This window comes from Labrus bergylta, chromosome 5 (genome assembly GCF_963930695.1).
Source record: "Labrus bergylta chromosome 5, fLabBer1.1, whole genome shotgun sequence".
In the NCBI taxonomy this organism is placed as follows: domain Eukaryota; kingdom Metazoa; phylum Chordata; class Actinopteri; order Labriformes; family Labridae; genus Labrus; species Labrus bergylta.
The window spans coordinates 3,184,054-3,198,083 of record NC_089199.1 but is presented as its reverse complement, the minus strand read 5'-3'; the positions used below and the strand labels follow the sequence as shown (position 1 = coordinate 3,198,083).

Sequence of the window (14,030 nt, the reverse complement as noted above, 5' to 3'; positions counted from 1 at the left end):
GTCTGCAGAAGTTATAAGGTTTCTGAGAAATACTCTTTTGAACTTATTGGACTTAACATTCACAGGTAATATTTTAAATGTGCAGGTTTCAGTTTAAGGTCCTAGCACAGACATGCAGTTAATCAGATCTACAGGGTGAAGTGACATGCCAACCAGAAGATAGTTCACATTTGCCCTATAGGTGAATTGTGATGAAGTCTGGCTACAAAGAAGAATGTTCTCTGTCAATCTCAGGAAACACGGATGAAACTCCCAAGAATTATGGCTCTTCCGGTATGCTCAATCCTCATAATGGGCTTCCGCCCACCTAATATCTGCTGTGATGCATGGTTGAGTCTTTGTGAGTGATAGGGAAGGGCACTTCCTTTGGAAATATCACTGACAATTTTGCATTAGTCAGTGATATGCAACCGCAGCAGCTTTCACAATGGCATCATCAAGTTCTTGAAAAAAGGGAAGAAAAGGCATGGTGTATATTTTGTCTTACGAGGAAACATTCCCTTTATGAAGCAGCTAAAAACCTCAAATCTCTTTAGATGGTGGAATGAAACTGTCTCAAGTATCTCTATGTGGAGAAACTTACATGAAATTCTCAAATATTTGAGTGTCAGATGTGTGCATTATGTGTGCATGTGTTGATTGTGTGCAACTAAATGATTTTCCTTTGACATTTTAACACAGTAGTTCCCAACCTGCGATGGCTCATTACCAACTTTAACTTCACAAAACTCCGGTGACCCCAGGCATCCAAAACACATACAGCTTCTTCTTTTTTTTTTTATATATATATTTATTTGTTTTCAATCATGTTATAGTTTTTCTATTGTGTTGCAAGTAAACATTATTTTTAGACCACATTAAGGCCCTTTATGTGAATATTATTGTGGACAGAGATAGAAATGCCCATATGCATGACTCTGGAAGAAAATTCCCCCACATGTAACATGCATTTAACCATTTCTCTGCAGTCTCCTCCCTTATAGATATCTGTCCCAATTTGGCTATAAATGAAGACACTACATGAGCCCAAAATATGTGCACTTATCTCCGCAAGAATCCTGCAGCAGCATCTTCACCAAGGAACTGTAGGCTCCTCTCATCTGAAGACTTCAAGCAACTATGACTCCTCTGTCTCTCCTCCTGTCCATTCTGCTCCTTCTGTCTTTCTTCAGCACTATGTCTTGCAGTCCCATGTGCAATAACCAGTGCTGTCGTTTCGTGGAGAACTTCCCTGTCCGGCTAAGGAAGCTCCGACAGGACTACTCACAGATCCGAGATTTCTTTGTGAGTAAAACTAAAAAATATTTACCGAAGTGCAGGATCATATGGCCTGCATGTGATGCTGCATGTCACCACTGCTCTGTCAGCGTCACATCATACTGAGCCTGACATTTCTGTTTTAGGAAGCAAACGACGACCTCGGCGAAGCGCTGCTGGACCAGAGCGTGGAGGACTCTTTCAAAGTGACATGTGATAAAAAAATAAAGTTTCTGTGGGTATGACATCCCTTCCTGGGGCGTGGCACACCATATTCAACAAGCTAGCAATGAACCAGCGATGGAAAGCGCAATGACATAGCATTTTGAGATGAATGATGTTCAGGTCTTAAAAGTAAAAAAAACAAATGGATAGCTTTTCATTTTGATATATTGTATGGAATATAATGATGAATCAAAATAAAACAAAATGTAATTTATTTTATTTTTTGGGGCAATTTTGACACTGTCCCAGTTTACCAATACACTATTGGCAAAGTGGGACAGCGCAATATTGGTAAAGTGGGACAGTGCAACATTGGTAAAGTGGGACAGCCATTCAAGCCATTTTAATTGGGAAATGTAGTTCGTTTTTAACATATCCTCATAAAATTAGCTAGCTAGCTAGGTGTTTAACCAAGGATTTACTGAAATGTGTACTTACTTTAATGCTAATTGCTAACTGGTAACATGCAAAAGTAGCATACAGATATAAAAATAAATAGCAATAGGCTATAGTTAACATAGCCAATTTACCAACTTCAGGATGACATACTAATGCTTACTATGATTAAAAAAAAAAAATTCAGAATCCAATGGTAGAAATTAGGAGGGCAATGAAGCAGAAGAGAAAGGAGATAAATAAATCAAAATAAAACAAAATGTCAGGATGCCATGGTTGTTTCTATAAGTGGCTATCAAACACAGTAACAATAATTTTGACTCAGGCTTTTCCATTGGTGTGTCCTATCAAACTTATCAATGAATTAGCTGTTCAGTCAGATCCTGGATTGGTCTACATGTTTTCTCACTTTTCTACTTTGCTGCCTTTGACTCTACTCTAGATGTTTATGTTCGCCTATAGTCTGATGACTGTTTTCTGCCTGTGTTTGCAATTAAATTTAGCATGTGTAATCAATGATCTATGAGATTTTTATGAAGGTTCATTATTTAAATGTTTAAATTAAATCATTTTAAAAGTGATAATTGTTGTAATTGATATTATTATTGTGTTTTTAATTGAAAAAACTGAATGTGTTTTAAGTGTCCCAGTTTACCAATTACAGGTGTCCCACTTTGCCAATAGTCCCAGGGAGATTTTTGTTTAGGGTCAATATTTGTTTGAGGAAGAGCCATCTGTCTAGTGTTTAATATTTCTCTCTGTTTTCTTCTCTATGGTATAGAAGAGCTCTTAAGCTATTTAGAATAATATAATATGAGGGGATTTGACAAATAAATCCTAATTAAAATCGACACAGAAGGCAAAATTTCAGAAAGTACTGCAATAAATTTTTTATTGATCAATAAAAAAGAATTTCAGGAAACTCCATTTGAATTCCTTGGGACCCCAAATTGGGTCGGGACCCCCAAGGTAGAGAAAGTCTATCCTATGTTGCCTATGCCAAGAATGTGCCTACATTAAAAGTAGAAACTATATTTGATCAATAAATGTGATGAGCTCTGTGAGGATGAGACACGGGAAACTAGACTTTATCAGGTATGAAGCGTAGCAAATTCAGGCTGGCTGTATTTAAAAATAAACGTTCCCACCGTGGCCTGCAGAGGGTACTGAAGAGCTATTTAACCTTTGAAATAAGTAACTCAGTTTCAAGCAGTTATAGAAATGTATTTTCCAATTCACAAATGTTTCATAAGAAATTTATATTGTCAATCTAATTGCTGTTTTAACTTTTTGATCTTCTATTTTTCTCTTGAGCACCTTTATACCTTGTTATGAAATTTGCTATATAAATAGAATATTGTGGTTTTATCACCTGTCATTCAATTCAACCTTCAAAGAGAAGGTGTAACATTCACACTAGATAAAAATAAATCCACCTTCATTTAAGACTCCTGTGAGGAGTTTCTATCTGGTTATGGAACACACTTAAATTCACAGTGATACCTCTTTATGACCAGTAAAAGCAAACCAAACTATCAGCATGAGGATGAACTATTTCTTTATATTTGTTTCTTAATATATGAGCCTACTGTCGCCGGGTATCAGGCAAAGTGATTTACAGCAGACAGACTTTTTATCCCACACCAAATAATCTTGGCTGATTAGACAAAATCAGACAAAATCAGCAGAGAGGGACCAATTTGTCCACAGGTGGGTGCCAAAATGAACACAAACCAAAAGGCAGCACTTGAAATTCCCTCGCTGTTCTGCTTAAACCTGGACATGGTTCTCTGGGGGTCTTGTGGGTCAGAGGTCATGATGAGAAGAAACCTACAGACAGAAATCTTTGGTGTAATACCAATCATACTTTATAAGTTGTTCTGTAAAAGATGTACGTTTCCCCATACAGGTATATATCTCTAAATAGTTCTGCACAAACTATATTTGATTTAACTTCACATTCAGAAGCTTTAGGTCCAAAAAACTGTGAAATAAAAAAACAGTGAAACTATGATTCATCATGCAAATTGCATTAAGAAACTGTTATTTTTTACTTTCACCAATTCAGCATACAGATGTACAAACACTATAGGAAAGTATGACTTGTCAAAGGACTGCTTACATAAATGCGGTTAACACCATCAGCAGCGTACATGGGTGAAGCCATACGCACTCAGGCACTTGCGCACTTGCGCACTTGCGCACTTGCGCACTTGCATCTGACCGTGAATCAAAACAGTTTGGCGAATTAAGTTTCATAATTTTGGCAGCAAACAATCATTCTATTAGTGTATCAATCAAGCTGAGGAGTTTTTAATCTTACATAACTGACAATTTCCAGGTCAAATTTTAAACAGTGTACAAAGGAAGTGTTGAAGTTTCATCTCCTCCTCAAAAGATGCTTGGCCAGCAAAATGGCAATGCTACTTTAGTTTCAGGTTTATGACGATGCATTCATCTAATGTAGCCTGCCCACGTCTGCAGAAGTTATAAGGTTTCTGAGAAATACTCTTTTGAACTTATTGGACTTAACATTCACAGGTAATATTTTAAATGTGCAGGTTTCAGTTTAAGGTCCTAGCACAGACATGCAGTTAATCAGATCTACAGGGTGAAGTGACATGCCAACCAGAAGATAGTTCACATTTGCCCTATAGGTGAATTGTGATGAAGTCTGGCTACAAAGAAGAATGTTCTCTGTCAATCTCAGGAAACACGGATGAAACTCCCAAGAATTATGGCTCTTCCGGTATGCTCAATCCTCATAATGGGCTTCCGCCCACCTAATATCTGCTGTGATGCATGGTTGAGTCTTTGTGAGTGATAGGGAAGGGCACTGTCACCCTGTTGTAATATCCTTTAGACACTTCATGAACATCTCTGATAGTTTCCTCTTTTTTAACCTTATTGCAAAACTCTAAAAAGCTACGGCTTGAATGTTTAACTGAAATTAATCTACTATATATTTATATATATATATATATATATATATATATATATATATATATATATATATACATGACATAAACAGAAACTGAAAAAAATGTTCAGGGATGAAGCTATACCTATGTACACAAAGAAAAACATCAGGCCGACAGCTTGTGTAAAAGTGAAAGAATAATGCGGTGAACCTGTTTGCTGAGACAGACAGATTTCCTCTAAAGGCGTAAGTGAAAGAAATGTGTTAAGGCACATTTTGCAGCTCATCTTGCAAAGCCGAACGAAGACTTGCAGAAACAAAAACAATATCTCTTTTTCACATTTATTTTTGGGCTCTTTCGTTCCTTGATTGGAGCGACAGGACAGCGGATTAAAGTCGGAAATTGAGCGGGAGAGTGAGTGGGGAATGACATGCGGGAACCACAAGAACCACAGGTCGGATTAGAGCATGGGCCACTTATAATAATAATAATAATAATAATAAAGTTTATTTATAAAGCACTTATCAAAACAAATGTCACAAAGTGCTTTAAAGAAAAAAGAAAAATCCCAACAGTCAAATACACAACAATAAAACCCTATTAAAAAAGCATGAAAAATAAAACAACAGTGCAGCAATCATCCAATGAACAGAGAAAAGAGAAACAACCGAGACAAAGATTGGCTAAAGTTAACAGTAAAACAAATAAAACATTATGGATGAAACAAGGATCATAAGAAGGCCTTACCATAAAAATGTGTTTTTAAAAGAAGATAGACATGACACTTGTAGCACTACAGCCCTACAGTGCAAACTTACCACTCGGCCAATGGTGCCACAAAACAATCTATGTTTTATGTCTTTACCTGAGAGGACACAGGACAGAGTAGGACATTGGGTAGAGAAAGTGAAGAATGACATGTGGGGAAGGCGAGGCCACCATCACCCCACCAAAACAATTTTTCTGACGATTTCTTTCAATGCACTGTAATTCACGCTTAGGTGCAGCATCTCTGACTGCAGGCTCTGATCGCTGTTGACAACCTCAGATGGTGAGTTTCGAGAATGAGACTGCATCACCACACTAGCACATGATCATCTCAAAAGCAGACGACGTTTGCTGTGTATTACTCAGCAAAAGACAAAGTGATTAAAGTCAAGATTGGACTGATTTAATATGTGAACACGAAGGGGATCTACACTATCTACACTCACTGATACATGGATCCTCTACATCAACACATTTAAGTGTCAAGTTCAAAAGGGCATGACAGTATTACTAGGCACAAGAAACAATAATTTGATGCTTCTTCTTCTCTCTGAATTATATACTTCTGCAAACTCTAACAAGAGAAGCAAATTTAATTATAGCTTGAAAATGTACTGAGTTTATGTAAAACAATTTGAATTATTATACACTTTGTTGTTTGTCACAGGTAGAAATAATCTATGTATATAACGTCTCTCAGAGAATATGAAGTCATAGAAGGTCTATCATCAGTTTATCTGGTCACTTCCTGTCAATGGGTTTGATTCACTGTTGGGTACAAAAGGGAACAACTAACTAGCAACTTTTCGAAAGAGAAAAAAAAATGAAAGAAAGAAACTCCGTCAGAGGAATAAAAGCAGACTCGTGGACTCTGTCATTATATTGCCACATCTAAAATCCCAACAGACAAGGCCAAAGAATGTATCATGCAACCACAAAATAACAAAGGTGAAGGGCAGGAGTTGTTTTGATTAACACAAAAATCACAGTATAAATGGATATGCAGCATGAAGGGAGTTTTTGTTAAATAGAAACTAAAGGCCCTGATATGAGTGAATTCACAGACTGGTGCAGGTCATCCTTCCTGGACATGAATGTCCTAAAGACTAAAGAAACGACAGTAGATTTCAGGAAAAATCCCTTTGTCATTTCCCCTGTTTTTATTAACAACCAGGCTGTTGAGGTGGTGCACCAGTGCAAGTACCTGGGGACTATCATCGATGACAAACTCACCTTCGAGCTCCAAACTGAAGCTGTCTGCAAAAAAGCTCATCAGCGTGTGCACTTTCTGAGGAAGCTTCGGAATTTGAATGTTGACAGCACTTCCATGAAGATGTTTTATTCCTGTTTTATTGAATTAGTTTTAATATTCTGCATGGTGACCTGGTACGGATCACTCAGCATCAAAAACCGCAACAAAATGCAGATCATTGTTAAACTGTGTGTCAGAATCACAGGATCGTCCCTTTCTGACCTTTCTCATTCATATAAAACAAGGTGTCTTAAGAAAGCTCAGTCAATCTTGGCAGAGCAAAGTCATCCTTTGTCTAAGGACTTTAAGTTGCTGCCGTCAGACCGCAGATTCAGCCTGCCAGCATGCAGGACAAAGAGGTTGAGAAACTCATTTGTTCCTGCTGCCATCACCTTTTTAAACCACTAACTGTGTGTTGTGTTTCTTATCTATTGTATTTATTTATTGTCCTTTCTATGTTGTTTGCTCATTTGGGGCTGTACGTATGTATGTGTGTGTGTGTTTTAATGCTAACTGCAAAACAAATTGCCCTCTCGCAGGGATAATAAAGACAACCTTGAACCTTGAACCCTTGAAAGAATTAATGTTGCATTCAAAAGAGCATGACGTTACAAAGCAATAATAATAAAAAAATATTTGTTGCTATGGTAAATATGAGAAAAATGCCTGTCATGTGTTATAGATAGCTAATGATGAATAATGAAATTCTTATCATCAGATCATTACACATTGATTGAATAAAAAACATCTTACAGTTTATTGTATTTTATGCTTTTCTTTCACGTCTATAAGCTTTTTATGTAAATTATTAACTTTAATAAAGAGAACACTGTGTCATCCTCAGCATGATAAAAGCTTCATCCAGTAAATGAACTTCAACTTCTTGGCCCATGACTGATCGTCGTGAACTTTATTTGTACGGATTGTAAAGTCTTCATCATGTGCAAAACATCACATCGGGAATGATTCTAAATGTAATACTTTCAAAATACCAGTGTTGCCAAACAAAAATGGGTTAAGTGGACATTCCATAACAGAAAAGTACTGAAGGGAAAACACCCCTTACGAGTCCCAAAGCACTTCTCTATGCAGTTTATCCTCAAGTTCGTTTTTATTTGCCCACGAATGTGCAAACCTCATGACACAGGAAGACACCTACTGAGAGCACCTACCGAGAGCTACCAGCAGAGATGAGTAAAGTCAGCTGTGACAGTATTGTCAGTCATATTACGCATGTCTGACACAGGGAATCCAAAGTGTCGTCAAATTCAAACCACAACTGCATATCATTTCCACCTAGGTGGTACTATTATCTCTGTTATTATGCATACGAGGAATAATAAAACGTGATTCATTGCACGTCACGTAAATTCACAGAAACTTTTGCGCCTAAGAATCTATTAGGATGACTATATCTCATCTAGTTCAGTGAATAAGGGCAATAAATCTAATATGGAACTTCTGGCTGTAGTTGTCATACTAATATGGGCTGGCCCCTGTCCGTGGAATCAACTGCCTCCCTCCATCAGACAAATCAACGTGTTAAATCCATTCAAATCAAAACTCACCTCTTTTCCCTGGCATTTAAAACAAGTTGAAACAGATCCCATATATTTAGCTTAGGTATGTATCTGTATGTATGCATGTGCATGCAGGTATGAGGGTATGTATGTGTTTGTGACATGTATGTGTGCTACATGTATATATGTATCTGCATATATATGTTTGTGTGTGTGTATTATGTATATGTACGTGTATGTACATGTATATGTATGTATGTACATATGTATAGATTATTTTTTATTTCTTGCTTTTACGCATTGCCTGTAAAGCACTTTGGTCAGATGAAGCTGTTTTTATATGTGCTATACAAATAAACTTGATTTGATTTGATAATATAAATACAAGAAATAGTACAAAAATGATAGTAGTATGAGTAATAAAATGCAGAAATAAAACATGTATTTAATGCATAATATTTTGGTACCTTAACTTAACAGACACAAATGCACATTTAAAAAAAAAAAAAAAAAAATGACATCATAACAAAATTCCACTGATGCTGCGTCATAATTATTTCTTTGAGAGTAAAAGATGGTGAGATCTATCAATAATACCAGCCTCATGGGAGGAGCAGCCCCATATGCATGACTCTGGAAAAAAAATTCCCCCACATGTAACAAGCATGTTTAACCATTTCTCTGCAGTCTCCTCCCTTACAGATATCTGTCCCAATTTGGCTATAAATGAAGACACTACATGAGCCCAAAATATGTGCACTTATCTCCGCAAGAATCCTGCAGCAGCATCTTCACCAAGGAACTGTAGGCTCCTCTCATCTGAAGACTTCAAGCAACTATGACTCCTCTGTCTCTCCTCCTGTCCATTCTGCTCCTTCTGTCTTTCTTCAGCACTATGTCTTGCAGTCCCATGTGCAATAACCAGTGCTGTCGTTTCGTGGAGAACTTCCCTGTCCGGCTAAGGAAGCTCCGACAGGACTACTCACAGATCCGAGATTTCTTTGTGAGTAAAACTAAAAAATATTTACCGAAGTGCAGGATCATATGGCCTGCATGTGATGCTGCATGTCACCACTGCTCTGTCAGCGTCACGTCATACTGAGCCTGACATTTCTGTTTTAGGAAGCAAACGACGACCTCGACGAAGCGCTGCTGGACCAGAGCGTGGAGGACTCTTTCAAAGTAAGAAACAAATAATACTGGAGCCAAGTAGATACTTTTCAGCTTGAATTAGATGAGCCTTTAGTGAGACACTAAAGGGTTTAAGGACATCAATTAATGTGGTTGGTTTCTTCCTCCTCCCCCCCTGTCAGAGCGAGTTCGCCTGTCACGCCATAAACAGCATCCTGGACTTTTATCTCGGCACGGTTTTGCCGACAGCTCTGGCCGGAGTGACAGACGAGACCAGGGGCTTGAAGCCGCACATGGAGTCGATACAGCAGATCTTCGACGCTCTCAAGGGTGATGTCACGAAATGTGTAAGTAGCCGAAACACGTGTTTACGCCTACGGGAGGTTAAAGATGTCAATACACGCAGTGGTAGAGTTAGATCCGTGTATTTGTCCACGTTTCATTTGGTGACAAGACGATTTTTGTTGTCCTCGAGTAAAATCGTTAAACTCTAGAATATTAAGAAAGGAAATTATCTGTATAAATTGAAATGGGACCTTCAAGTTAAAAAAATAAAATCTGAATTTAAAAAAAAAACAACAACATTGGCTTCTTTTGGTCCAAACAGACTTTAATTTAAAATGTTAAACTCTAGCTAAGGTTTTCCACAGCCAGATCACTGAAGCCATTGCTCTGGATTGGACTTCTTCCAAAAAGTGTCAAAATATTCCCATGAGGTCAATGGCTGACCACTGCAGACAGAGTCCAAACGAGTTCCCCATAATATTGCATTAGTCAGTGGTACATAAACTACAGCAGCTTGCAAAACCGTGCACCAGTTTCCTTACCCTGTTATAACCTCTGCTATGACACAAATGCCAAATGAAACTTTAGGGAGGGTGAGGCAAAAGGTTGATCCTGTGAAAAATATTAAAGCTGTCTGATTTTCTTCTTACAGAGACATTACTTCTCATGCAAGACACAGTTTGACATCAAACATCTGAACTCTACCTACACTCAGGTAAGTTCCACAATGTCATCCTTTATGGTGAAAGATGTAGATTTTAGATGTGTGGGGATATGTGAATAATCTGAAACATGTATGTCCACAGATGGAGAGTAAAGGTCTGTATAAGGCCATGGGGGAGCTGGACCTGCTGTTTAACTACATTGAAGCATACCTGGCTTCTAAACGACACAGAAACCTCGAGACCTCTTCATGAAGTGTTGACCCTGATCAAAAATGTGACCTTGTTCCTCTGAGGAATAAGAAAAATAGTCAACTAAATCATGCACTCTTGTGCAGACAGTCCGTTATTTTCATTGCTGTTGTTTTACTTATTTCATGTTGAACTGAGTTCTGTTGGTCTGACAGTTGTTTTACTTTTTTGTCCTGGGGACAATTTTTTCTGTGTTGACCATATTGAGTCCAACAAAAGTCCTACAAACTGTCAATGAAGAGAATATTTATTTTTGTATCAAACATCTTAAATTATGTATTTTTTGTATTTATGCTGTTTATTGTTCTTAAAATAAATGACTAATTTGACTCCTTATATGGCTGCTACAGATCGTGTATTCTTACTGTACCATCATTTAGGAATGTGTAGAATGTGTAAAAACATATAACATCCTGCAGTGCTGCAGTCTTTATGTGGGGAACCACTCGAGTGTAAAGTCAACAGGCTGATGCACTAACCTCAAACATGACCCATTTGATCACTTACCAGCAGCCCTGCTATATCTTTACTTACAGTAACTGTAACTAGCCAGCTTCACCCTCATGCCATATGCACACAATTGCAGACACCCTATCACATGCATGCATAAGCAATCTCACTTCCACACATCATGCATCATCATAAATCATAAAACAGTAAAATAGAGAAGTTAAAAAAATATATATTACCTGCATTGAGAGGTTTATCACTTTCTTTTCAGAGAGGGAATTTGTCATGAAGTGGAATTAATGCATTAACAGACAAGACACAAACCTATATGTTCTGCATCCTATTTAACCATCTGTATATACTGAATGTAGTACATATTGCAAACCAGTGTGTGTGCTACTCTGACAGCAAAGTGTTCCTGACTTGACTGATTTACGGTCTTGATTCAGCTCTCTGCGCCGAAACTACTTCATCAGCCACATGCTAAGTACCGTGGGATGATCTGGTAGTATTACTCCAGCATTGACTACCATTATTCAAAAAGTATCATTCACAACTGTTAGCCAATGAAGCATGACTATTCTATCTCAAATAACGTTGCACGCTGTTTCCTTGAGGATTAATCACATAACCAATATGGACTATTCAGGTCATGACTAGCTGTCATGGAGATAACAAGGTGCTTCTCTTCAGAGGTGAATGGTTAAGAGAAGAGGTGAGAAAAACATGGAGGACAAAGCTGATCTTTATTACCTTCAACCAATTGATCATTAACAGTTTAGCTTCTGAGGCTAAATGTCAAATCACTGTTCATAATGAGTACAATAAATAGTCAACAGTGGTAACAACACTTTCCACTTGATAGTCAAGATATCGCAAATTCCCCATAACCAAAAGGTCTGTTTATTGGGGCCTACAGCATTAGTCTGCTAGTCCCAGGTCAAGACTTGGTGTGCATGTCCAAACTAGAGGGGGCTAAACTTGGACTACATTTACAATTCTACAATTCGCTTAGCAGACATTTTTATCCAAAGCGATGTAGACAAAAAAAGGAAAAAAATATGTATTTAAAAGAAGAGACTTATATATATATTTAACATTTAAAAAATATATATTTTGTGGCAACTTTGGAAAACAAAGCTATGTATCCTAGCAATAACATATCTCCCGATAACTCTCAACAAATAATAAGTTTACTTTATGTCATCAAAAAAGATGTTAATAATTTTATGCTTGGACAGATCTAGCTTGTGCTAAATGTTGTCCAACATCTTGAAGGTAGTCAAAAGTATTCGTAGTTTTTCTGAATGGCCTCACATGAGGTGGAGTGAAAAGTTAACTCTCAGGGACTACAGATGTAAATTAGCTTATAGCTAACTCTGGTGCAGCTAATTGGCTGTACACTGTCCCTGTCAAAATAAACAAATAAATACATAAATAAATAGAGAGAGAAGGCTGGGGGATTTATTTACAGTAAAATGCGGCGAAAAATTCTTCTGTCCACATGAAATCTTAATAGACATGTTCAGAGTCACATTTCTAACCCCCACAGTGCTAGCCTCTATAGATTTCATAATAACCCTTACTATGGTGTGTGCCTTTTCTTTAATTAAGAAAAGATAATTATAAATGTTATTTTTCCTTGTTTTTATTATATTTTCCTGTAGCTGTTAGCATGTGTATAATAGAAATAGTCACTATACGTACATGTTAGTCATAAAAAAAGACACCCACATGAAAACGAAATTAGAAATTGCAATAGTTGTCAAAAAAGATCCTGATGCATAATCTTGCATGAAAAGGTGAAGTATGAGAAGACTTATATACGCACATGGGGTGAGTCAATTACAAGATCAGATTAGATCAAAGTGTCATCAGCATATAGGAATGTACATTTTTAGAATCACCACTTTGGAACAGTGACACAATCTTTGTAATGTGAGCTGTGATGTGTATCATCACTGCACAAGTCAAACCTGAGGCGGGTGTTGCACAGATTTTTCCTCTCGTCTAGGTTTAGCGCACCACTTTTAGTTTAATTTCCGCCGTTTACAGGAAAAGGACGCGGGTGAAACAAAATATGTAAACAGAAGTAACCACTCAAAAAAGAAGTCATCTATATTATTGCTTAACAAGCAGCACTCTAAATATGGTGTAGAGAATATTTGTCACATAATAGATGTTTTTGACTGTTTGACAAGAGTTTGCATAATGAGCGTCTCTTTTAAAGCTTTGCTTTATAGAGGATATTATGTCTGTTATTTTTGTTATTTAATAAAATACACTTAAAAAAAGAGGAGACAAACATATATCTCAGTCATTGAGGCCAACTCATTAGTCTGTAACAGTAAAATGTTCTTACATGAAAAGGTAAGAACTTTTGTGTCAAAGGCGTATGCTGATATGCATCAACTTTCTCAGATTCAATGAGGAAATTGTTTCTAGGATGAAAACATGTTTTTCAAAAAAATCAGCAACGAATAGAAAAATCAAAGTAACCACATCCCTCACATATACCAAGCGCTATGCCTGACAATAAAGTGTGATCAGACTTCCAGGACACATGACACATAAGACAGTTGTGCTGTACATGTTTAAAAAAAAAAAAAAAAAGGCTTTCCATTTGATCACGTTTCTTGCTGAGGTAATGTGTGGCCTCTCGCTTTTGCTACATCTTCTGTCTGGGACAGGTCATTCAGCTTCTTGTCTAGTCTCAGAGGATGTGTATGTGTGAGAAAATGAGGTTGGCATGCCACTTCAAAGAACTCACTGCTGTGTCACCTCCTCAGCTGAGAAGCTTCCACCCTTCACCCTCCTCCTCAGACATAGTAGTGACATGCAGGCACCTTCAAGCAGGCACGTTTCAGTTTCCAACCTAGAGAAACCTCATATGTCTCCCAGACATAAATTG

At 37.4% G+C, this 14,030-nt stretch overlaps 2 protein-coding genes across 2 annotated transcripts; both read left to right on the top strand.

Moving 5' to 3' along the window:
* The first annotated feature begins 705 nt into the window (after nt 1-705).
* LOC136179246 (interleukin-10-like) lies at nt 706-8,013 on the top strand. The gene is made up of 4 exons (XM_065955012.1): nt 706-1,284; nt 1,404-1,463; nt 6,742-6,844; nt 7,967-8,013. Exons 1-4 carry the CDS (start codon nt 1,120-1,122, stop codon nt 8,011-8,013), a joined length of 375 nt encoding a protein of 124 aa, XP_065811084.1. The 5' UTR covers nt 706-1,119.
* A 1,036-nt stretch (nt 8,014-9,049) lies between these two features.
* il10 (interleukin 10) lies at nt 9,050-11,005 on the top strand. The gene is made up of 5 exons (XM_020634350.3): nt 9,050-9,342; nt 9,462-9,521; nt 9,653-9,817; nt 10,408-10,470; nt 10,562-11,005. Exons 1-5 carry the CDS (start codon nt 9,178-9,180, stop codon nt 10,670-10,672), a joined length of 564 nt encoding a protein of 187 aa, XP_020490006.1. The 5' UTR covers nt 9,050-9,177; the 3' UTR covers nt 10,673-11,005.
* The last annotated feature ends 3,025 nt before the right edge of the window (nt 11,006-14,030 follow it).

Bases quoted from the DNA above. Each gene is read 5' to 3' on its own strand.
- LOC136179246 (XM_065955012.1), top strand. From the start codon at position 1,120: ATGACTCCTCTGTCTCTCCTCCTGTCCATTCTGCTCCTTCTGTCTTTC. The intron at 1,285-1,403 runs GTGAGTAAAACT...TTTCTGTTTTAG, and splicing joins CACAGATCCGAGATTTCTTT to GAAGCAAACGACGACCTCGG. The intron at 6,845-7,966 runs GTGTGCACTTTC...CTCATGACACAG, and splicing joins CTGCAAAAAAGCTCATCAGC to GAAGACACCTACTGAGAGCA.
- il10 (XM_020634350.3), top strand. From the start codon at position 9,178: ATGACTCCTCTGTCTCTCCTCCTGTCCATTCTGCTCCTTCTGTCTTTC. The intron at 9,818-10,407 runs GTAAGTAGCCGA...TTCTTCTTACAG, and splicing joins AGGGTGATGTCACGAAATGT to AGACATTACTTCTCATGCAA. The intron at 10,471-10,561 runs GTAAGTTCCACA...GTATGTCCACAG, and splicing joins TGAACTCTACCTACACTCAG to ATGGAGAGTAAAGGTCTGTA.